Source organism: Megalobrama amblycephala, linkage group LG20, assembly GCF_018812025.1.
Source record: "Megalobrama amblycephala isolate DHTTF-2021 linkage group LG20, ASM1881202v1, whole genome shotgun sequence".
In the NCBI taxonomy this organism is placed as follows: domain Eukaryota; kingdom Metazoa; phylum Chordata; class Actinopteri; order Cypriniformes; family Xenocyprididae; genus Megalobrama; species Megalobrama amblycephala.
This window is the reverse complement of record NC_063063.1, coordinates 34,842,397-34,866,973: the sequence shown is the minus strand read 5'-3', so window position 1 is coordinate 34,866,973 and position 24,577 is coordinate 34,842,397. Positions and strand designations below refer to the sequence as shown.

At 34.0% G+C, this 24,577-nt stretch overlaps 1 protein-coding gene across 2 annotated transcripts in view; it reads left to right on the top strand.

Moving 5' to 3' along the window:
• LOC125255497 (A disintegrin and metalloproteinase with thrombospondin motifs 14) overlaps positions 1-24,577 on the top strand; it is an 89,902-nt gene that overhangs the window by 37,500 nt on the left and 27,825 nt on the right. Inside the window, exons 5-7 of one of the 2 annotated variants that reach the window (XM_048170793.1) lie at positions 8,347-8,430; positions 16,512-16,659; positions 24,357-24,462. In XM_048170793.1, the coding sequence (XP_048026750.1) occupies positions 8,347-8,430; positions 16,512-16,659; positions 24,357-24,462 (338 nt within the window). Of the gene's footprint in view, positions 1-8,346; positions 8,431-16,511; positions 16,669-24,356; positions 24,463-24,577 lie in introns of both variants that reach the window. The other variant, XM_048170792.1, reaches the window with a different exon arrangement.

The window sequence follows — 24,577 nt, the reverse complement described above, 5'->3', positions numbered from 1 at the left end:
TTGATACTTATGACTGATCGCGCTCAAACGCGTCCAGTCAGAGCCAGTTGCTTTCAGTCTGCGATTACAGTCGGTGTTCAAATTCCATGTGAAAGTATATAAATCTGCTTCAGGAGCAGGAAACAATCTCTGTATGTTGAGCATAGTCAGAATGTTTTAGCTAGTTAACGACTAGTGTGCCCGGCTTAATAACACAGCGAATGCCGGTGGTAAACACTCGTGCACGAGTTTTGGAAGGCGTTCCCTCTAAATGAGCTGTGAAGGAGGGGGGTTGTTCTTACCCATGCGCTCATTTCAAAAACTCAGTCGACAAAAAGAACCTCTTTAGCACCTTTAAATTTCGAGAAAAAAGTCGAGATAAAATGTTGAGAATAAAGTATTTAATTTACGAGAAAAAAGTCGTTAAATTTCTTGAAAAAAGTCGTGATAAAATGTTGAGAATAAACTCGTTAAATTACGAGAAAAAAACTCATTAAATTTTGAGAGAAAAGTCGAGATAAAATGTTGAGAATAAACTCGTTAAATTACGAGAAAAAAACTCGTTAAATTTCGAGAGAAAAGTCGAGATAAAATGTTGAGAATAAACTCGTTAAATTACGAGAAAAAAACTCATTAAATTTCGAGAAAAAAGTCGAGATAAAATGTTGAGAATAAAGTAATTAAATTACGAGAAAAAAGTCGTTAAAGGTGCTAAAGAGGATGTTTTGATTTATACATTTTTGCAATATTACTTGAAACTGTCTTTACTAACTGATAAAAGACTATTTATTAGGTGCACTGAAAGTAATATTATCAATATACATCATCTGTGCACGAGGTAGGGCCTTAAAAACATCAGCCAATCGTTTACGCGATCATCGCGTAAACGATTGGCCCTCTGGCTTGTCAATCACTGCCATGACGTTCGTTGTGAGAGACGAGCGCGGCTGCACGCTCCAGTAACTTTCCACACTCCACAGGCGCCGCATGCAATGTTTTTGTCAGGAGACAGGAGTAACAACTGCAGATTATGAGTTACCTGCGGTGAGTCCGACATAATGAATCCACTAAGTGTGTGCGTGGCTTTAAGTCGCGCACACACGTAACGATTGTAAGGCCGATTATGAATGTAAATTGATACTTATGACTGATCGCGCTCAAACGCGGAAAAAGTCGTTAAATTACGAGAAAAAAGTCGTGATAAAATGTTGAGAATAAACGTGTTAAATTACGAGAAAAAAGTCGTTAAATTACGAGAAAAAAGTCGTTAAATTACGAGAAAAAAGTCGTGATAAAATGTTGAGAATAAACTTGTTAAATTACGAGAAAAAAGTCGTTAAATTACGAGAAAAAAGTCGTGATAAAATGTTGAGAATAAACGTGTTAAATTACGAGAAAAAAGTAGTTAAATTACGAGAAAAAAGTCGAGATAAAATGTTGAGAATAAAGTCATTAAATTACGAGAAAAAAACTTGTTAAATTACGAGAAAAAAACTTGTTAAATTTCAAGAAAAAAGTCGAGATAAAATGTTGAGAATAAACGTGTTAAATTACGAGAAAAAAGTCGTTAAATTACGAGAAAAAAGTTGTTAAATTACGCGAAAAAAGTCGTGATAAAATGTTGAGAATAAACGTGTTAAATTACGAGAAAAAAGTCGTTAAATTACGAGAAAAAAGTCGAGATAAAATGTTGAGAATAAAGTCATTAAATTACGAGAAAAAACTTGTTAAATTACGAGAAAAAAACTTGTTAAATTTCGAGAAAAAAGTCGAGATAAAATGTTGAGAATAAACGTGTTAAATTACGAGAAAAAAGTCGTTAAATTACGAGAAAAAAGTCGTGATAAAATGTTGAGAATAAACTTGTTAAATTACGAGAAAAAAGTCGTTAAATTACGAGAAAAAAGTCGAGATAAAATGTTGAGAATAAAGTCATTAAATTATGAGAAAAAAGTTGTTAAAGGGCACCTATTATGCCCCTTTTTACAAGATGTAATATTGGTCTTGGGTGTCCCCAGAATGTATTTGTGAAGTTTCAGCACAAAATACCCCACAGTTAATTTATTATAACCATTTGAAAATGTCATTTTTGGGGCCTGTTTTAAAAAGAGCTGTTTTGGTGTGTACCACCTTAAATATAAATGAGCTGCATATCCCCGCCCTGCCTTTGGATGAGGGCGTAACTTGCATACCTATGGCAATAAACAGTCGGTGAAGCAGAATGGCTGAGAGTGAGAGACCCGCTGTTTTGAATGGCATTCAGCCGTACATGTTTGAACCGGAATCAGACCCAGATGATGAAGAGACTCCGGCAGAAGAAACACAATTGAGAATGGAGCAGGACGTCTCTGAATGGTTATTTGATACATTTATGTACTTACAGAGTTTTAATCGCGTCCCCTTTGCAATTATGGATGTGCAACACACACACACACACACACTGTGATAACGTTCGCGCAATTTTTTGAAACTACAAACACAAATACTGTGATAACGTTTGCTAAGTAAACATACACAGTTTTTAATACAATATCTTTAAAAAAATATATATATATACGTGTGGATACACACTATACAAACAAGGTTTCAATTATATACACAGACATTCTACGACGACGACAACAACTTTAGACGCATTTGTTATTGAACTGGCTGACATCGACTGAAATGACTATTTGCTCAAAAAACATTAAATACACTTACTTCTTCTGGAGGTGACGTTGGATCGCGAACAGTAGGCAACGATCCACACTTGAGGATTAACTTTGAAGCAAGACCTGCTTTGAATTGACCCTCGTTCTCAAAACAGTCAGTCAAAAAATGATTCGCTCAAACATAAACGTATTTTGGAATTTTGAGTGGCACCTTTCCTTCGTAAATAAAATCCATCCACTGCGTTTTCAGTGGCTCTGATGTCGGAAGTAAGTGAAAACTACTATGTTCATTATTACATCCCACAACAGAACACTTATGTTTCTTAGGAGACATTACCGGCTGTCGTTGAAACAATGGAGGATGGTTGACCGATCACCGAGGGCGGGGTCTATGCCAAAACCAGATTGTCAGTCAAACCACGTGGGTGGGGCTTAGCGCAATTCTACGTCACAGTGAGAGCAATCTTAGAACAGGGCGTTCTGAGACAGTGCTTATGAATTATTGAGATTGTAAAAAAACCACTGGGTGGATTTTTCTCATTCTAGGGTGGTTTTGCTCACACACTGCCAACACACATTTATGGTCAAACACCATGTAAAAGTGAATTTTGCATAATAGGTGCCCTTTAAATTACGAGAACAAATTCGTTAAATTAACAAATTTGTTCTCATAATTTAACAACCTTTTTCTCGTAATTAAACGACTTTTTTCTCATAATTTAATTACTTTATTCTCAACATTTTATCTCAATTTTTTTCTCGAAATTTAACAAGTTTTTTCTCGAAATTTAACAACTTTAATCTCGAGATGGTTTTATTTTTTTATTATTGCTTGGCCCTAATCCTCTTCCGTATCATGTTCAAACATTAAACTGCCAAATTTTAATTTTGTTGAAAAAAGCCCTTAAAGCATTTCTTTTGCTGATAAGCGTCTCTTTACAAGTTTGGGAAGATGGTTGTTTTACTCTGAAACATGCAGCACATATATTTAATTACTCAAATCACTTTCGATGAATCGTGCAGCCCTACTTTTGTGCATCATTCTTTGTTTGGACGTTTTAGATAATGTCCCATTGTGTACTTGTTTATTTTGTATTTATTGTCTTCCGTTGTTTTTGTATCGGTTCTTTCCTCAGTGTGTGAAAAACCGAGTGGTGTTATTGCAGGTGTGCTGTAAAGGTGACCTTACCGAGAGGGCGGGTAACTCAAGAGGGTTTAACCTGAACTGATTCCTTCAGTGCTATCTTACCCATATTCCCCAGGCTGCTCTTCAACCCTCACCACTGCTCAATTTCAACCACACCGGGCCAAACCAGCATGAGGCACAAAAACAGAGCTGGGAGGAAACGGCGGCCGTGTGTTTAACCAGAATGCATTTGTAAACTCTGTGACCCCAGCTGCAGGATCAAGTGTTTGTCAAGTGTCTTTCCTGATATATGGAAAAAATATCCCTGCTGTTTTCCCTCTGGCTGCGTGCGCGGCGCTCAGACCCGAGCAGACATGTCTCGCGAACGGTACGGCAGCGATTGAACACGCCAGATTGATTCAGTGCAGGGTTTTGTTTAAATTCCACACCAGAGGCTCATTAACCGCGTGTCACAAACGGCATTTTTTTGTAGGTCAGACATTTTTGGCATTGCAAACTGTGGTGAAGTGTGTCTTTTTGAAGAAGACGCTGCAGAAAATACCCAGCAGAATCAAATGAAACAAATGAATTCAGAGTCAGACTTCACTGAGCTCAAAGAAATTCCTTGTGTTTTTGATTTCGTTGTGGCTTTTCCATGCGTGTCCATTGGGAAGTTAAAGCCAGAAAGACATTTTTGACATTTTTGGAGTATTATATTGATTCATGTTTAATTCAGTGTGTTGCTTGGTGTTTCTTTGTAAGTATTTGTGAAATTCACTAGCAATTTCTGAGTTAAAATCGTTTTAAAGTAAATCTTACAGTGTTTGAATTATAATAACATTTCACAATATTACTGTATTTTTGATCAAATAAATGCATCCTTGTTGAGCAGAAGAGACTTTAACATTAACACTTTTAACATTCAAAAAATTCTTAATTATTCCAAACTTTTGCATGGTAGTGTCCAGTACATTATTCCAAATTTTACGTTTAATTCAATGTTACCGTTTGTTTGTAGTTATTTGTTAAATTTACTAGCAATTTTACTAGAATTTTTCATTAAAAATTATGTTGCATATAAGAATATGAATGTGCAATTAGCTTTGAATATTGCTTAACAATGTGTAGCCAGGCCGAAAATTATGCCGCAAATTATTTAAAGGGGTCATGCACTTTGTTGTTTTATTGTTTTATAATGTTTCCTGGGGCGCACTTATAATTTTAGCATGCTTTTTACATCAAAAACTGTCATAATTTAGAAATAAAAGGCATTTTTCCTACCCTGATTTTATCCCTCTGATTTGAACGCTCTGTTTTAAGGGGCGTGTCTGCTGTGAGACGTCAGTGTAAACGCCCACTGCTGTGATTGGCTGACATCTTTGCATATGAAATAGCTAAGTATTTTTCTCTTGAAAACTTTTAGCACGTTTTTACTATTACAGCTCTCAAGGTTCACTAATCGTGAAAAGTGTTGCATCACATTTAGATCTATGGCATTATATTGAGATCGTGGCATGAAAGGTTGCAGTGATGAACATTGTAGTCGATCACAGACATGTTGTTGAGCGCATGAAAGCAGTGATCTCGTCAATTTCTGCACATTAACAAATGCTTTCATCGTAACTAATGGTGCAAACGCAATGTAAGATATTTTTTGAATAATACGGGAGTTTTGACGCGAGTCCACTGATAAACTCGCTCTGTTTGATTGACAGCTCCAGCGATTGTAAAGGGAGCATACTTTGATTGCTTTCTACATATAATTTAAACCTCATGACAGTTAATGAACTGATTAAGAAAACTGACCATAGATGAAGACTCATTATAGCGCATCCTTGTGGCGACACTGAGAATGCAGCATTTCAGAACATAATGGCTGCATCTGAAATCGCATACTTCCCTACTATATAGTAGGCGAAAAACAGTACGCGTCTGAATTCACAGTACTCGTAGGCAAAAAATACCTGGATGACCTAGGCTTCCGGCGAGATTCTGAACTTTACTGTCCCATGAGGCCACAAGAGTAATTACTTATACAAAACAAGTACCTACTCAAGAGAGCATTCGAACAGCATGTGAATGTGCTTCCAGAAGCGTTTGGCAGCCGTGTCGGGTGGTCTGTCGTGTCTGTGCTGTAAGCACCGGTCAGAATAATGTTCCACTGGAAACTGGTTTCCAGCTGTGTTTATCAGGCACACTTTCTGCGTTACATTACCTTCTTTAAAGTTCAGACACCTGCAGGACGTCATTAAACATTGTTCATTCACCTTCCTACATCCTGAGAGACTAAACAAACATGCTGCTGTTGTTTTTGTTTTTGTTTATGATGAAACCTTTAAAACTAAGTATTAAAGTTCATTGTGTGCGTCACAGCGTTGGCCTGCATCACTCACATTTTCTTTAGAAATTAAAAAAATCTAATTATAATTTGTGATGCTTCTTTAGTCAGTGTTATAGTACCAAAGAAGTGGACAGTTTGTACCTTAATTGGTGGTAATATATGGTAATACTGAAGATTGCATGTATACTACCAATCAAAAATTTGGAATAATTACAATTTTAAAAATATTTAAAATTCTGCTCACCAAAGCTGCTTTTATTTGATAAAAAATACAGTAAAATTGTGAAATAATATTACAATTTAAATAGCTGTTTTCTGTGTGAATATATAGTAAAGTGTAATTTATTTCTGTGATCAAAGCTGAATTTTCAGCATCATTACTCCAGGATGTTCTCGGAGTGTTCTCAGAATGGTTTTTGGAATGTTCTCAGAATGTTCTCGAAATGTTCTCAGGGTGCTCTCGGAGTGTTCTCAGAATGGTTTTTGGAATGTTCTCAAAATGTTCTCAGGGTGTTCTCGAAGTGTTCTCAGAATGGTTTTTGGAATGTTCTCGAAATGTTCTCAGGGTGTTCTCGAAGTGTTCTCAGAATGGTTTTTGGAATGTTCTCGAAATGTTCTCAGGGTGTTCTCAGAGTGTTCTCAGAATGGTTTTTGGAATGTTCTCGAAATGTTCTCAGGGTGTTCTCGAAGTGTTCTCAGAATGGTTTTTGGAATGTTCTCGAAATGTTCTCAGGGTGTTCTCAGAGTGTTCTCAGAATGGTTTTTGGAATGTTCTCGAAATGTTCTCAGGGTGTTCTCGGAGTGTTATCAGAATGGTTTTTGGAATGTTCTCGAAATGTTCTCAGGGTGTTCTCGGAGTGTTCTCAGAATAGTTTTTGGAAAGTTCTCAGAATGTTCAAGGAATGTTTTCACAATGTTTTTGTTGAGTGTTCTCGGAATGTTTTCGGAATGTTCTCAGAATGTTCTCGAAATGTTCTCAGGGTGTTCTCGGAGTGTTCTCAGAATGGTTTTTGGAATGTTCTCAGAATGTTCTCGAAATGTTCTCAGGGTGCTCTCGGAGTGTTCTCAGAATGGTTTTTGGAATGTTCTCAAAATGTTCTCAGGGTGTTCTCGGAGTGTTCTCAGAATGGTTTTTGGAATGTTCTCAGAATGTTCTCGAAATGTTCTCAGGGTGCTCTCGGAGTGTTCTCAGAATGGTTTTTGGAATGTTCTCAAAATGTTCTCAGGGTGTTCTCGGAGTGTTCTCAGGGTGCTCTCGGACTGTTCTCAGAATGGTTTTTGGAATGTTCTCGAAATGTTCTCAGGGTGTTCTCGGAGTGTTCTCAGAATGGTTTTTGGAATGTTCTCGAAATGTTCTCAGGATGTTCTCGGAATGTTCTCGGGTATTCTCAGAATGTTTTCAGGATGTTTTTTGGAATGTTCTCAGAATGTTCTCGAAATTTTTTTTCTCTTAGACTTACACATGTTTTTCCTCTGTAACCATTTTCAAAGTCAGCAATGATGCCTAGTGTTCAGAAGTGTCAAAAGTGTCATTTTAATGACATCACCTTTTGTTTTGTAACAGAGCACTTGTGTAGCCATAAAAACGTTAACAACTGATGTAATTTATTCCTGTGATCAAAGCTGAATTTTCAGCATCATTACCACATGATCCTTCAGAAATCATTCTAATATGATGATTTGCTGCTCAGTTATTATCAGCTATTATTGATGCTCAATTATTATACTAGTGTACATGTATCATATTTTCATTGTACTGAGTATTAAATAGTACTGTTGAGTTGTTTATTAGTGTTGACAAAATTAGTGTGGACTTTAATTTCTATGGTTGTTGACAGCTAGTTTCCTCTTTATTTGTGGACGACTTCTTCATAACGCCAAACCCAACGCTCCACAAAAACACAAAAATATGAACTGTTGGCATTACAAAAGTGAATTATGAGCAAAATGAAGATATCTGCTCTGAGGGTAGAAAAGAAAATCTCTCTTTTCCTGGCAATTGTTTTACTCTTGATGTTTATTATGAAATTTAAAGTCATTTTTGGTTTTTTGTTCTTTAAAAAAAATGATCAAACTCAAGCATGTTTGTGTATATCATGCAAAATGTTCAGTCAGAAGTAAAGTGGTTTTAATTTGACTTTAAGGGTTTTCAGTGAGTTTTGCATTACTGGTCTAAAGTTTAATGCGTTCAGATTTCATCTGACTGTTTTCGTTGTTGTTGTTTTTTCTTCTTTCTGTGTCCGCAGGTTGATGAAATCTACCACGATGAGTCTCTGGGAACCAACATCAACATTGTACTGGTCCGAATGATCCTGGTGGGATATCGTCAGGTGAACGTTGAGCATAAACACTTATTTCAACTATATTCAGTAGAGACAGAAACTAAGGGTGCTCCGATCAGGATTTTCGTGACTGGAAGCAGTACTGGCCGATACGATCTCTGATACCGATCACAGAAATAAATAATACTATTCTTAACAACAATGTATATTAAATTATCCTACTAAATCTACTAAAGAGCAATGAGTGATTTTCTCTTTGTCTGTTGGTGTTTGATTAACATTCATGACACAGTCGGCAGCTGGAATATTAGGCTGCTGTCACTTTAAGACCGATTGCACGGATCCAATATACTGTTACACATGTCATGTGACTTATTTCCCAACTATTTATGTTCACTTAAAACAAAACTCACTGAGTTTTAGCGAATGCTCACCAAACCGGGAATTTCGACTGTGTATTCGGCCATTTAAGTGCAAACTCGAAGCTCAGAGTTGTGCGCTGTTTCATCAGATTTGTAAGGTAATTCATTTATAAACCTACGCCAACACAGGAGAACACATCAGTATCTTTCTAAATATGCGAACTGTTCAAAATATAAGTTTAAACCTAGTAATTACAGTAGCATTTCTTTCATAAAGAAGTTGCCAAATATTAAAGATTACATGGAGATTTGAATTAAATGTCGTTATTAAACACGGATTTGATCTGCTGTAAAGTGTAACAACAACAGGCCATTAGTGCCCTCTGCAGGCATTTATTATAACACATAATGCACAAAAGATGATTGTTTATATTATGTATTTTAACATTGTTGTTCAATAAAACCATATTACGTGCTTTTAATACTTGTTTTGAACCAAATATTATTGCCTCGTTGTTATTATGTATGTATTTTAAGTCATTTTAAAGGCTTAGGTCTATTTTTATTAACACCCAAAAATATCCGATTACTCAATTAATCGTCAAAATAATCAACCGATTACTTGATTACCAAAATAATCGTTAGTGACAGCCCTAGAAGCACTTTTAGCTGCACATAGAAAAATTGTTTTACAAATTTTCAGTCATCTGATCAGCCTTTATAGAGACCACCGACAGTGATATTTAGCACCTAGAATGCGAATTTTACCAGAGGATCCCCGCCAAAACACGTATTTTGCAATTGGGCAGATTTTGTTTGAAAACCTGGCAACCCTGATCACAGATCCAACTATATAAAGCTATTATCGCCCAATAATAACGATTGGTGCCAATCAGTCGGAGCACCCTTACCATAAACGCCTGTAACATTCAGCTGTTTGTACAGTATAGTGTAAACAATCAATTCATATTATAGCAATTCAGTTGAAAATAATAATGGAGCTGCTGGTCAATCATGTTCATGTGCGGTCTGAACTAGAGCTGATGATCACTGACAGCAGGGAACGTACATTTGCTCCTACAGCCTCTACTCAGAAATTATTAAAGCTTTTCGTGAAATAGCATGAGGTTATTTAGCTAATAACTAGCCATCTGGAACGCGTCTCTGCTGTTTGATCAGTGGCAGTGTGTGGGTTTGATGAGCTACCAGCTGGCAAACACGCTCCCGTATCAGAGAAGAGCTGAACAACCTGCTTTCACACCTGTTTGCAGCTGGAAATAGAAAGAGAGACTGAGCTTGACAAACACTTCAAGCTTTCTCAGAGTTTATTCTGGAAGTAAAGCACAGGTGAACTGTAGGATCTCAGATGTTACACAGAACTTCATCAGCTTTTCACAATGTTTATAATAGTTTTTGGTGACAAAAGTTTGTGCGTCATCCAGTGAAGTTCTCCTGTGAATATAATTCATATTTGTACTGGTCAAGGTGATGAAAACAACACGAGACGGGAGGAAAATTACATTTCAGTGCTTTGCCGTTCAAACTGTGCATTCACTAGCAAAACTTTAGCATTCTCCTGAGAAACTTTGCATTAACTTTAAAGGGTTAGTTCACTCAAAAATGAAAATTCTGTCATTTATTACTCACCCTCATGCTGTTCCACACCCGTAAGACCTTTGTTAATCTTCAGAACACAAATTAAGATATTTTTGATGAAATCCGATGGCCCTGCATAGACAGCAATGACATTTCCTCTCTCAAGATCCATTAATGTACTAAAAACATATTTAAATCAGTTCATGTGAGTACAGTGGTTCAATATTAATATTATAAAGCCACGAGAATATTTTTGGTGCGCCAAAAAAACAAAATAACGACTTATTTAGTGATGGCCGATTTCAAAACACTGCTTCAGGAAGCTTCGGAGCGTTATGAATCAGTGTGTCGAATCCGCAGTTTCAGAGCGCCAAAGTCACGTGATTTCAGCAGTTTGGCAGTTTGATACGCGATCCGAATCATGATTCGACACACTGATTCATTATGCTCCGAATCTTCCTGAAGCAGTGTTTTGAAATCGGCCATCACTAAATAAGTCGTTATTTTGTTTTTTTGGCGCACCAAAAATATTCTCGTGGCTTTATAATATTAATATTGAACCACTGTACTCACATGACCTGATTTAAATATGTTTTTAGTACATTAATGGATCTTGAGAGAGGAAATGTCATTGCTGGCTATGCAGGCCTCTCTGAGCCATCGGATTTCATCAAAAATATCTTAATTTGCGTTTTGAAGATGAACAAAGGTCTTACAGGTGTGGAACGGCATGAGGGTGAGTAATAAATGACAGAATTTTCATTTTTGGGTGAACTAACCCTTTAAGTGTGAGTGACTGAGTGCACGTGTGTGTGAGAGCCGATGTCCTGATTCCCAGCAGGAATGATAGATTTCCACCTGACTCTCTGCCGTGCGTCTTGAAAGATTAATGCTGACACCCTGCGCCAGTGCGAATCCAGCGACATGCCAATCCTGCATGTGTCCTCATTACTCACAAGACACTGCATTAATTCGTCACTTTCTGTACATGTCATTTTAGAGACGCACTGCATGTACAAGTATTTTTAATTTCCATTGCATTATCCGAGCAGATGGCATTTTGATGTCATTTATAAACATGGGCACGAGTTCTTGTCACCGCATGTCCTTCCTGCCCGCTTGCAACACTTCTGGGATTGACTGGAAGTTGAGAGCTGCAAATGTAACAGTGTTGAAGAATATTAATTGAGGTTGACATATAGCAAAAAAAGATTCTTCTTCAACCTGGAAATGAACAAAGCCTTCAAAACATTTTGATGCAAACAACAGCAACAGATTTGCACAATTATGCACGATTGTCAGGTTTTGTTCATTAAAATTCTGAATGATAAGACATTCTTATGCTCATGGTAATTTTTCCCCCCTTAAATTGTTATGCTGACATTAAAATGACAAAAAGTCTGTATTAAATTAGAAATTATGCAAAATTTAAGCATTTTTAGTAGTTCACTTTTGGACTCCACTATATACAGTTATTATCTTAATATAATATTTTAAGTTATATTTGAAGACATTTTAAAGATATTTAAAGAATTTTTTTTTTTTTTATATTTTTATAATATTTCATATTTTGTTAATCTACTAATTGTTTAGTGTTAAATGTGACTAGAACATGCAATTAAGATATATTTATAGATATATTTGAAAATATAAGATATATATTTTTGGACATTTTAAGGGTATTAATAGTAAGATAAATAATTTACAATTACTTAAATTTTGATTTTTTTTGCAAATGTTTTCACTATTGACAAAAAATGAAAAAATGTTAATACCTATAAAATGGCTTAAAATATATATTATATCTTTATATATATATATATATATATATATATATATATATATATATATATATATATTCTACGTGTGATGTTGAATGGCTTTGGGCTGTAATCGTGTGTGATTGATGATCATTGTGTCCGTTCTGGGTCAGTGATTTCAGGCCGCTGGGGTTTGCCGTGTTTAGTCTGCTTGTGTCGCAGCGAGTTGTTGGTATATTTTGGAAGCTGAACAGAAAGCCAGTCAGTCATCGAATTTCAGCTTCAGCTCGGTCTCAGATGGGTTTTTTACCAGCGGGTATTCATGCTAAACAAACAGCTAAGTGTCCTCAAATAGCCCGGCGTCCTCCCAGAGGAACGCTGGAGCTCAGACGCTGCTCATAGCTGGAGCTCATGAGTCTGATTGGAGCTTTCACATGTTTCTTGTGTCTCTAGCTAACAGGAACGAACTTTAGCAAACATTGTGGCAAGGTTATGAACAAACGTTCTTCTAGTAGTGTTAATAAAACGTTTGTGTGAAGTTATCTGGTCTTTGAACATTAGTACAAAACATTGACATAATTTCGAACAAAATTATGAAAAAAGAAGTTCGTTTTGGGAGTTCGAAACAGCTTACCAAAGTCAACTTTGTAGAAACTTTCCAACTACCATTGGTCCGTGCCAGTGATGTAATAGGTGGGTGTGGCTCTGAGGCTCTGCCTTCTTTGAGGTGTAAATCTTCACTGGTTCATTTCCTGTCGAGTTCAGACACGAGTAAAACATGAACACACTGGAGAGTCGCTTTATTGTAATTTTATTGAAAGCGACACTGTCACAGTTTTCATGTTTAACCTTGTGCTGTGTTGAAAACACTATAACACGTGACGTTCCCGGTCAAAAATGACCGGCCTGCAAAAAATTGGATATCAATCTTTTTGTCAACTTGTTTTTTTTTCAATTAGGACATGTTTTGTATTTATTTTTGGAGCGGATCGATCGTAGGCCTTATTTATCTGAATGAAAAAATCATTATTTGTGGATAATTTGATCAGTTTTACATAAAATATGAAAAATATTTGCACTGGTTATCACACTAGTGTGCTTGAATGTTTAACCAGGAAATTTGTTTTGAAATGCTTTTATTTTGTACAAAATGGCACAAAGTTACACTTGTGATGACCGGCCTACAAAAAAAACCGTATAAATCACTTGTTACGCTATTTTATCACCAAATATTGAATTCAATCTTTTTGTCAACTTGTTTTCTTTCAGTTAAGACAGGTTTTGTATTCATTTTTGAAACTGATTGATAAAAAAGTTTGCTCCGGCTGGTTAACACCTCTGAACTACCATTGGTCCATGCCAGTGATGTAATATGTGGGTGTGGCTCTGAGGCTCCACCTTCTTTGAGGTGTAAATCTTAGGGATGCACCAATATGAAAATTTTGGCCGATATCGATAACCGATAATTCTTAATATTTAAAAACCGATATATTGGCCGATAAATCTAAATCAAAATTTTTATATAATTTTTGAGAGCCTTATTACAAAAACAAAAGTTTCCATGTCTCAAACACACAATTACAATGTTCTCATTATAATATTATGTATCTTATATGACAGACTTGTGCTGCACATGTTGAACTTAACTGTATTTTCCTTTTTGAAGTGATTTCAATCATATTTCAAGATATTCAAAACCATCATGGTGAACAGTGCACATCTGAAGGAAATAATCCATTATTTATCGCCTTTAATATATCGGCCACATTTTTTATCTGGCCGATAATGATAACATTAAAAATGAACATATATCGATACCAATATGGTGGCCGATATATTGTACATCCCTAATTTGTATACTGTATAATGGCACTAAACTGCTTGTTTTTCCCCCCAGGCTGCTTCTTACTTCATTTTTTAGTAGCTAATCTCTTTCTTTTGCATAACCAAATAATGGAGGCTTAAAACAGCGTTTCATGTCCATGTTTTGATGTATTTGGACGGTAGTTGTGTTATAATGTGCCGTCTGCATCAGGGTATAATCATCCTGTCAGGGTTTATTTTGCGATAATGACCGGCTGGCTGCGTATCATCCCTTATTTGTTTCAAACATCTTTGTGATCATGCAGACTTTAGAGGAGAGTGTTTGTAAAGTAGATCACAGTGATGCGTTTCTCATATGTAATGATCAGAGCATGTAGTCCAGACTGCAGGCAAATGTTTGTTTTTGTGTTTAGTCTGGTCTTCTCAACTAGTTCTGCTTCAGGACGTCGAGAGGACATCAGAAGTGTTCAGTGTACAGAATGATTGTGTGACACAAATCATGTTGCTTGTATTTAATGTAGTCTGGTTTCTTTTATCCTGTGTAGTAAAACCTAAAAAACCTTTTCAAAATTAACTGAAATAAAATAAAGTATTAAAAATGAGTTTATTTCAGTTAGTTCCCAAGGGAACATTTATCAAGTACTAAAATAACCAAAACATAATAAACTAAAATTAAAACTTAATGAAAAAAAATATAGTTGTATTTAAAAAATTAATGAATAAAATGACAGAAACACAATTAAAATACTAAAACTTTAAAATTAAAATAAAAAAATGAAATCTAATTTAAATATTTACAAAAACTATAAGAGTAGCACTTTTGATTTCTGTAGCACTTTATTCAAAACGCAGCTAATAAACAGGATAATAATGAAGAATAAATGTTGCAAGATTTATCAGTTTTGAATGAAAAACGGCTTCAATTTCAGCTGTAAAGCAGCTCTACAGAAGACAGTAGTGTCATTATTCAGATCCATGTTGATTCAGTTCAGTAACAGTTGATGTTGCAAAGTTCATCAGTTATGAATTGAATTCCATTCATTAATTTAAATGTTTATTTAATTTATTTAATTTAATTTATAATTTCCTTTTTTTATTTAATGTATAATTTCAGTTTTTGTTTAATTTAATTTAATTTTTTAATATAATTTTTAATTTCATTTTTAGTTTAATTCAATTTCATTTTTATTTAATTGTATTTATTTTTATTTAATTTAATTTTTAATTTCATTTCATTTTTATGTAATTTATAATTTCATTTTTAGTTTAATTCAATTAAATTTTTTATTTTATTTAATTTATAATTTCCTTTTTTATTTAATGTATAATTTCAGTTTTTGTTTAATTTAATTTAATTTTTTAATATAATTTTTAATTTCATTTTTAGTTTAATTCAATTTCATTTTTATTTAATTGTATTTATTTTTATTTAATTTAATTTTTAATTTAATTTCATTTCATTTTTATGTAATTTATAATTTCATTTTTAGTTTAATTCAATTAAAATTTTTATTTAATTTAATTTATAATTTCATTTTTAGTTTAATTCAATTTAATTTCTTATTTAATTTAATTTATATTTTCATTTTTATTTTATTTAATTAGTAATTTAATTTCATTCATAATTTCATTTTTTATTTTATTAAAAATGTCATTTTTACTTTAATTCAATTTCATATTTAATTTAATTTATAATTTAATTTTTAGTTCAATTCAATTAATTTTTTATTTAATTGTATTTAATTTTTTATTTAATTTAATTTTTTATTTAATTGATTTAATTTAATTATAATTTCATTTTTTATTTAATTTAATTTATAATTTCATTTTTAGTTTAATTCAGTTTAATTGTATATTTAATTTAATTAATAATTTCATTTTTTATTTAATTTATCATTTTATTTTTTAGTTTAATTCAGTTTATTTTTTTATTTATTTTTAAAATTTTTATTTATTTTTTATTTAATTTAGAATTTCATTTTTTATTTAATTCAATTTAATTTTCTATTTAATTTCATTTATAATTTCATTTTTTGTGTAATTCAATTTAATTTTTATTTAATTGTATTTATTTTTATTTTTATTGATTTAATTGAATTATAATTTAATTTATAATTTAATTTTTAGTTCAATTCAATTAATTTTTTATTTAATTGTATTTAATTTTTTATTTAATTTAATTTTTTATTTAATTGATTTAATTTAAGTATAATTTCATTTTTTATTTCATTTAATTTATAATTTCATTTTTAGTTTAATTCAGTTTAATTGTATATTTAATTTAATTAATAATTTCATTTTTTATTTAATTTATCATTTCATTTTTAGTTTAATTCAGTTTAATTTTTTATTTATTTTTTATTTATTTTTTATTTAATTTATAATTTCATTTTTTATTTAATTCAATTTAATTTTCTATTTAATTTAATTTATAATTTCATTTTTTGTGTAATTCAATTTAATTTTTAATTAAAAAAAAAAAAAATTGCCACAATTTACCACATTTACATGTATGCTTTTAACAGACACTTTTATCCACAACCTAGTATAAACTCGTCTGGCCTTTTGCTGTCTTCTGTGTCTTTAGTCCATCAGCCTCATTGAACGAGGGAATCCGTCCCGGAGTCTGGAGCAGGTGTGCCGCTGGGCGAACACCCAGCAGAGGCTCGACCCCGACCACGCCGAGCACCACGACCACGCCATCTTCCTCACCAGGCAAGATTTTGGTCCAGCAGGTATGCAAGGTACTGTGTTTCTCTCGATCGAGGCTGTGCAGAGTAAGTGCTTCTTTCCGCTTCTGTTCTCTCACGGTTGGCATCAAGATGCCCGATACACTGGTCAGGAACGGCTTGACCATCAAACACCTGCTAATTGAATCACAGACCGTGTAAACTGGGCATCGGTGCCAACTTGTAGCAACCAAAAATACTCTTTGACCGAGAGTTTTTGGCATGTAGAGGAAAAGAAAACATGTTTATCAGTAGCCGTGCACTCTCAACAATACTAATATTCCTAGTTTCCCTTTTTAAATTAACCAATTTAAATGATTGTGATTCATAATGTTGAATGTTATTCTTGCATGCATGTTATTTAAAATAAGTAGTAAAAACATAGTCGTTGTAGTTGAAGAACTAGGCATCTTAATCAGGTTAGACGACAAATTTAATTTGGTGTGAATAAAAACGAGTCTGTCTCAAGTCTCGTTTTCATTCATGTCGCATGAAATTTTGAGTCTCCCATGAATAAGATCCATAACTGATCAAATAAGTTGGAATAACATTGAATTGCTGATGACATTCAAACTATGAACTTGTTTTTTGTCTTTGTTTCATCAAGCGGTCCCTTTTTGTGGTTTATTTTAGCAAAGGTTTATTTTGTACGGTTATTTATTTGATATTTATTCTTTCTTTGTGATTCTTTGGAAAGACAAGTTTAATAAACATCATTTAGGTTTTAAATCTATAGGATTTAAAGGGGTCCTATAATGCCTCTTTCACAAGATGTAATATAAGTCCCCAGAATGTGTGTGTGAAGTTTCAGCTCAAAATCCCCCACAGATCATTTATTAGAGCTTGTCAAATTTGTTTCTTTCATCTTTCTTTACAATGAATGACTCTCGATTTAATATCTTGTACTTCTGCAGTGACATTCACACATCAGCTTAAGTATATGAATGTTTTTTAGCGAGGAATGCTCTGATCAAACACCGTTTTCCTCCTGAACCGTCACGATTGTCCTGTGTTTGACTCTATCATGCTCTTGTCAGTCAGTCTTTTTGAAGTTTAAGGGCTTGTTTCTGATGGATGTGTGTTTAGGTTTCGAGATCCTCGTGTGATGTTTAAAAGACAGTCGGTAATACCTGTTTTCTGTTTCACACGTCTTCTGTTGCTACGCCACGCTCTCTGTTGTGCCCAAAACATCGTCCTACAGCGTTCAAACCGCAACCTTTTACCCCTGAGGGCAAACATCACACTCCCGTCCCAAGCTTTAACCCTGATCCAGGGCCCAAATATAGACACATGCTTACAGTGAAGGTGTTTGAGAAACGGCCTGATATTAGTGTGGATCTCCTGCTGCTGTCGAATGAAATCAAGCAATGACTGGAAGGCCCTGATTCAGCAGTTCCTGAACTAATAACAGCCGAGATGATCTGGATTGACGTGGTTTGGAAACGGATCCTGGTTTATAGCTGTCAAATCGTTGATGAAGAAAGTGTCAGTGAAAGGAGGCGCTTCACCTTCAGAAGATCCCTCAGGGGATCAAAATAAATGTTACATGGGTTATTGGGTTTTTGTTTTATTTTTTATGAGCTTTGCAATTTTTTTTGCAACCCTGTTGTGAAAAATGGACTGAATACAGTTTAAAACCATAATTTGTTTATATATATATATATATATATATATATATATATATATATATTACGGAAGAGGATTAGGGCCAAGCAATAATAAAAAAATAAAACCATCTCGAGATTAAAGTTGTTAAATTTCGAGAAAAAAGTCGTTAAATTTCAAGAAAAAAGTCGAAATAAAATGTTGAGAATAAACTCATTAAATTATGAGAAAAAAGTCGTTAAATTAAGTTTTTTCTCGTAATTTAATGACTTTATTCTCAACATTTTATTTCGACTTTTTTCTTGAAATTTAACGACTTTTTTCTCGTAATTTAATGAGTTTATTCTCAACATTTTGTTTCGACTTTTTTCTTGAAATTTAATGACTTTTTTCTCCTAATTTAATAACTTTATTCTCAACATTTTATCTCGACTTTTTTCTCAAAATTTAACGTCATTTTTCTCATAATTTAACGAATTTGTTCTCGTAATTTAACAAGTTTTTTCTCGTAATTTAATGACTTTATTCTCAACATTTTATTTCGACTTTTTTTCTTGAAATTTAACGAGTTTATTCTCAACATTTTATCTCGACTTTTTTCTCGAAATTTAACAACTTTTTTCTCCTAATTTAATAACTTTATTCTTAACATTTTATCTTGACTTTTTTCTCAAAATTTAACGTCATTTTTCTCATAATTTAACGAATTTGTTCTCGTAATTTAACGAGTTCTTTCTCGTAATTTAATGAATTTATTCTCAACATTTTATTTCAACTTTTTTCTTGAAATTTAACGAGTTTTTTTCTCATAATTTAATGAGTTTATTCTCAACATTTTATCTCGACTTTTTTCTTGAAATTTAACGACATTTTTCTCATAATTTAACGAATTTGTTCTCGTAATTTAATGACTTTATTCTCAACATTTTATCTTGACTATATATATAAACATTATATATACTTACACACACAAACACACATATATATAATATTTTTTATATAATTTAATATATTTAATAAAGTAGCAAGAAAAATAAAATAGTAGACAAATAAAAAAATCATTGTTTTCTAGCTATATATATGTATATATATATGTATATACACACACACATATATAAATATATATAATTTATTTATATTCAATATATTCATATTTATATATAATCTAATATATATATATTATAATTTATAGATTTACATTTAATTCCCCCCTTTTATTCCCCCTAAACTAAAGAAAAATATTTGCTTAATTTTTTTTATACAATTACTTTGCATTGAATGTTTGAGTTTGACAAATGCAGACAACACTTCTGTTTGTGTGAAACCTAAAGCAAATTATTGACTTGTCTTCCTAACATGCCATAGATTTATTTTTTTATGTTTATGGCAGTATGTTTATGGTTGTTAGAGGGCGAACATGTTGTAAAACCAGAACTATTCTATGTGAACCTTCTTCATGCGGCAGTGCTTTAATATCAGTCACGATATCCTGATTTAATGTCATCTAATACCCTGTGATTACAGCATTACCGCAGTATGCTGTCGCTTGACAACGCTAAGCTTTTCCAGGGCAGTTCAAGAGCTGCTTTCTCCTGGAGGACATTTATCTGAGGACAGATAAACGGCTCGGCTAGCAGTGCTTGTTTTCTCATGCAACCCTCCGGCTGGCTAAATACATGTTGTTGTTTGATTATGTAAAAAATCCAATAATCCTCAGCACCCTACATGGCTGATGGGCAGTGGGAATATCACTAGTATTAAACATGTGATCAGCCGAGTTATTATTGATGCTTTAACAAGTCATTAAAACACCAGCAGCTTCATAAGCTTCTCATAATCTGCATCTTCTGCTTTTCACCTGCATGCCAAAGACTGTCCGGTGATTTCAATAGCATGAGCGTTTCATTAAAAAGAGCCTAGACTGGCTTTAACCTGAAGACTCAGCTAAACTAAAGCTCTAGCACTGCACATCTTGATCGAGTGTCGTTCTCTGTCTGTGGTGTGCTTTTTGTGGCGTTTGTGTGTCTTACGAACACTGTCCTGTTAAACATGTGGGATTGATCGGTAAAGCTTTTTGGGTTGCGGTTGCTTGTGCGCTTCTATATAAACGCTGTGTCCTAACCAGACAGAAAACAAAATCACTCATGGCTGATTAGGACATGGTGTAAAACTTGTGTAAACTTGTGTAGAATCTGAACTAAATTGCACACGCAGGCATATGACTTCTAGAAGTTTGTATCAGAAATTGCACCAGTGCTAATATTCAAAAAAGCTTCTTCAGCTTCTGATTAATACGGAGCCCTGCACATGACATGCAGGAAAGTATAGTAGGCTAATTGTCCGCACGATTTAGCAAACCGAGGAAACGAAATAGTAAATTGTCTGCGCGATTTAGCAAATCGAGCGAACGAAATGGTAAATCGTGTGCACAATTTAGTAAATCAAGGGAACGAATTAGTAAATTGTCCGAGCGTTTTAGCAAATCGAGGGAACTAAAATAGTAAATTGTCTGCGTGATTTAGCAAATCGAGGGAATAAAATAGTAAATTGTGTGCACAATTTAGCAAATCAAGGGAACGAAATAGTAAATTGTCTGCGTGATTTAGCAAATCGAGGAAACAAACTAGTAAATTGTCTGCACGGTTTAGCAAATCAAGGGAACAAAATAGTAAATTGTCCACGCAATTTAACTAATCAAGGAAGCGAAAATAGTAAATTGTGCGCACAATTTAGCAAATCGAGGGAACGAAATAGTAAATTGTCTGCGTGATTTAGCAAATCGAGGAAACAAAATAGTAAATTGTCTGCACGGTTTAGCAAATCGAGGAAACAAAATAGTAAATTGTCTGCACGGTTTAGCAAATCGAGGAAACAAAATAGTAAATTGTCCACGCAATTTAACTAATCAAGGAAGCGAAAATAGTAAATTGTGCGCACAATTTAGCAAATCGAGGGAACGAAATAGTAAATTGTCCACGCAATTTAACTAATCAAGGAAGCGAAAATAGTAAATTGTGCGCACAATTTAGCAAATCGAGGGAACGAAATAGTAAATTGTCTGCGCGATATGGCAAATCGAGGGGACAAAATATTAAATTGTCCACGCAATTTAACTAATCAAGGAAGCAAAAATAGTAAATTGTGCGCACAATTTAGCAAATCGAGGGAATGAAATAGTAAATTGTGCGCACAATTTAGCAAATCGAGGGAACGAAATAGTAAATTGTCCACACAATTTAGCAAATTGAGGGAACGAAATAGTAAATTGTCCACACAATTTAGCAAATCGAGGGAACGAAATAGTAAATTGTGCGCACAATTTAGCAAATCGAGGGAACGAAATAGTAAATTGTCCACGCAATTTAGCAAATCGAGGGAACGAAATAGTAAATTGTCCACGCAATTTAGCAAATCGAGGGAACGAAATAGTAAATTGTCCATGCAATTTAGCAAATCGAGGGAACGAAATAGTAAATTGTCCATGCAATTTAGCAAATCGAGGGAACGAAATAGTAAATTGTCCACACAATTTAGCAAATCGAGGGAACGAAATAGTAAATTGTGCGCACAATTTAGCAAATCGAGGGAACGAAATAGTAAATTGTCCACACAATTTAGCAAATCGAGGGAACGAAATAGTAAATTGTGCGCACAATTTAGCAAATCGAGGGAACGAAATAGTAAATTGTCCATGCAATTTAGCAAATCGAGGGAACGAAATAGTAAATTGTGCGCACAATTTAGCAAATCGAGGGAACGAAATAGTAAATTGTCCACGCAATTTAGCAAATCGAGGGAACGAAATAGTAAATTGTTCACGCAATTTAGCAAATCGAGGGAACGAAATAGTAAATTGTCCACGCAATTTAGCAAATCGAGGGAACGAAATAGTAAATTGTTCACGCAATTTAGCAAATCGAGGGAACGAAATAGTAAATTGTCCACGCAATTTAGCAAATCGAGGGAACGAAATAGTAAATTGTCCACGCAATTTAGCAAATCGAGGGAACGAAATAGTAAATTGTCCATGCAATTTAGCAAATCGAGGGAACGAAATAGTAAATTGTCCACGCAATTTAGCAAATCGAGGGAACGAAATAGTAAATTGTCCACACAATTTAGCAAATCGAGGGAACGAAATAGTAAATTGTCCATGCAATTTAGCAAATCGAGGGAACTAAATAGTAAATTGTCCATGCAATTTAGCAAATCGAGGGAACGAAATAGTAAATTGTCCACACAATTGAGCAAATCAAGGGAATGAAATAGTAAATTGTCTGCGCGATTTAGCAAATCGAGGGAACGAAAATAGTAAATTGTCCATGCAATTTAGCAAATCGAGGGAACGAAATAGTAAATTGTCCATGCAATTTAGCAAATCGAGGGAACGAAATAGTAAATTGTCCACGCAATTTAGCAAATCGAGGGAACGAAATAGTAAATTGTCCATGCAATTTAGCAAATCGAGGGAACGAAATAGTAAATTGTCCACGCAATTTAGCAAATCGAGGGAACGAAATAGTAAATTGTCCACACAATTTAGCAAATCGAGGGAACGAAATAGTAAATTGTCCATGCAATTTAGCAAATCGAGGGAACTAAATAGTAAATTGTCTGCGCGATTTAGCAAATCGAGGGAACGAAAATAGTAAATTGTCCATGCAATTTAGCAAATCGAGGGAACGAAATAGTAAATTGTCCACGCAATTTAGCAAATCGAGGGAACGAAATAGTAAATTGTCCACACAATTTAGCAAATCGAGGGAACGAAATAGTAAATTGTCCATGCAATTTAGCAAATCGAGGGAACTAAATAGTAAATTGTCCATGCAATTTAGCAAATCGAGGGAACGAAATAGTAAATTGTCCACACAATTTAGCAAATCGAGGGAACTAAATAGTAAATTGTCTGCGCGATTTAGCAAATCGAGGGAACGAAAATAGTAAATTGTTCACGCAATTTAGCAAATCAAGGGAACAAAATAGTAAATGTTCTGCACGATTTAGCAAACCGAGGGAACAAATTAGTAAATCGATTTACTTTTTTTTTCCTGCGTGTCATATGCAGGGCTCTGTAGATTTTCCCTCATAGAAACACATCACAATGTTTGAGGAATTTCTCATTTATCAGCATGATGGCTTTTTTCAGACATATTCAGATATAATGCGGCTTTGCTTTAAAACAACAACATAAGCAAAACTATACATAATGCATACAAAATTAGTTTGCATGGATTTTGATGCTCTTTATAAAGAATAGTGATAAAGCACTGCAAGGAAAAGTTCATGAAGCATGAGAATGGTTGACATTTTCTGCCTAACATGAGTGAAAATGAGAAATAAAAAATTGCTCATCATGTCTCACAGTTTCCACAGAAATATGAAGCAGCACAACTGTTTTCATTGTTGATAATCATAAATGTTTCTTGAGCAGCAAATCAGCATATTAGAATGATTTCTGAAGGATCATGTGACACTGAAGACTGGAGTAATGATGCTGAAAATTCAGCTTTGATCAAAGAAATAAATTACAGTTTACAATATATTCTCATGGAAAAAAGCTGTTTTAAATTGTAATAATATTTTACTATTTTTACATTTTTTTATGTATTTTTTTATCAAATAAATGCCACTTTGGTGAGCAGAAGAGTCCAACCCCAAACTTTTGTAACAGTAGTGTGTGATTACAACATTGCTCAGCTTTTTGTCTCAGTGCATTCTAGGATTGCCTTCTTGCTAAAGACGTTCACTTTGAAGGCACCTTGACATCTTTTCGAGCAGCTTTCAAATATGCCTTAAAATCCTGCTTATCCGACAGCTCACTTGATTTTGAAACAAGAAAAACAGAGAATGGTTCTTTTTTGAATAATCATATTTTAAGTTCAGAATTGTACTTAAATGAAGGCAGGAACCATGAAGTGATGTTTGGAAAAGTTTGGAGTCCACGTGTGTGTGTGTTTAAATGTGTCTGATTTGACTGTGACCCAGTGGCTCTTTGAACAGAAGGAATCTTAGATGTTCCAAATGGAACAGATCTGACTTCTAGAATGTCCCGCATTCCAGTTCATCATCTTTTCCCTTTGATCTCTGTCGCCCAGGTTACGCCCCGGTAACGGGCATGTGCCACCCGCTGCGGAGCTGCACACTGAACCACGAAGATGGCTTTTCCTCGGCCTTTGTGGTGGCGCACGAAACCGGACACGTGTGAGTTTACATCTGCCTTTCAAACTCAACAGCTGTGTGTACAGTGGTGGCCGAAAGTGATGTTTGTTTTTAATGAACTCAATTTTTATATTATTTTAGAATTATATATATATAT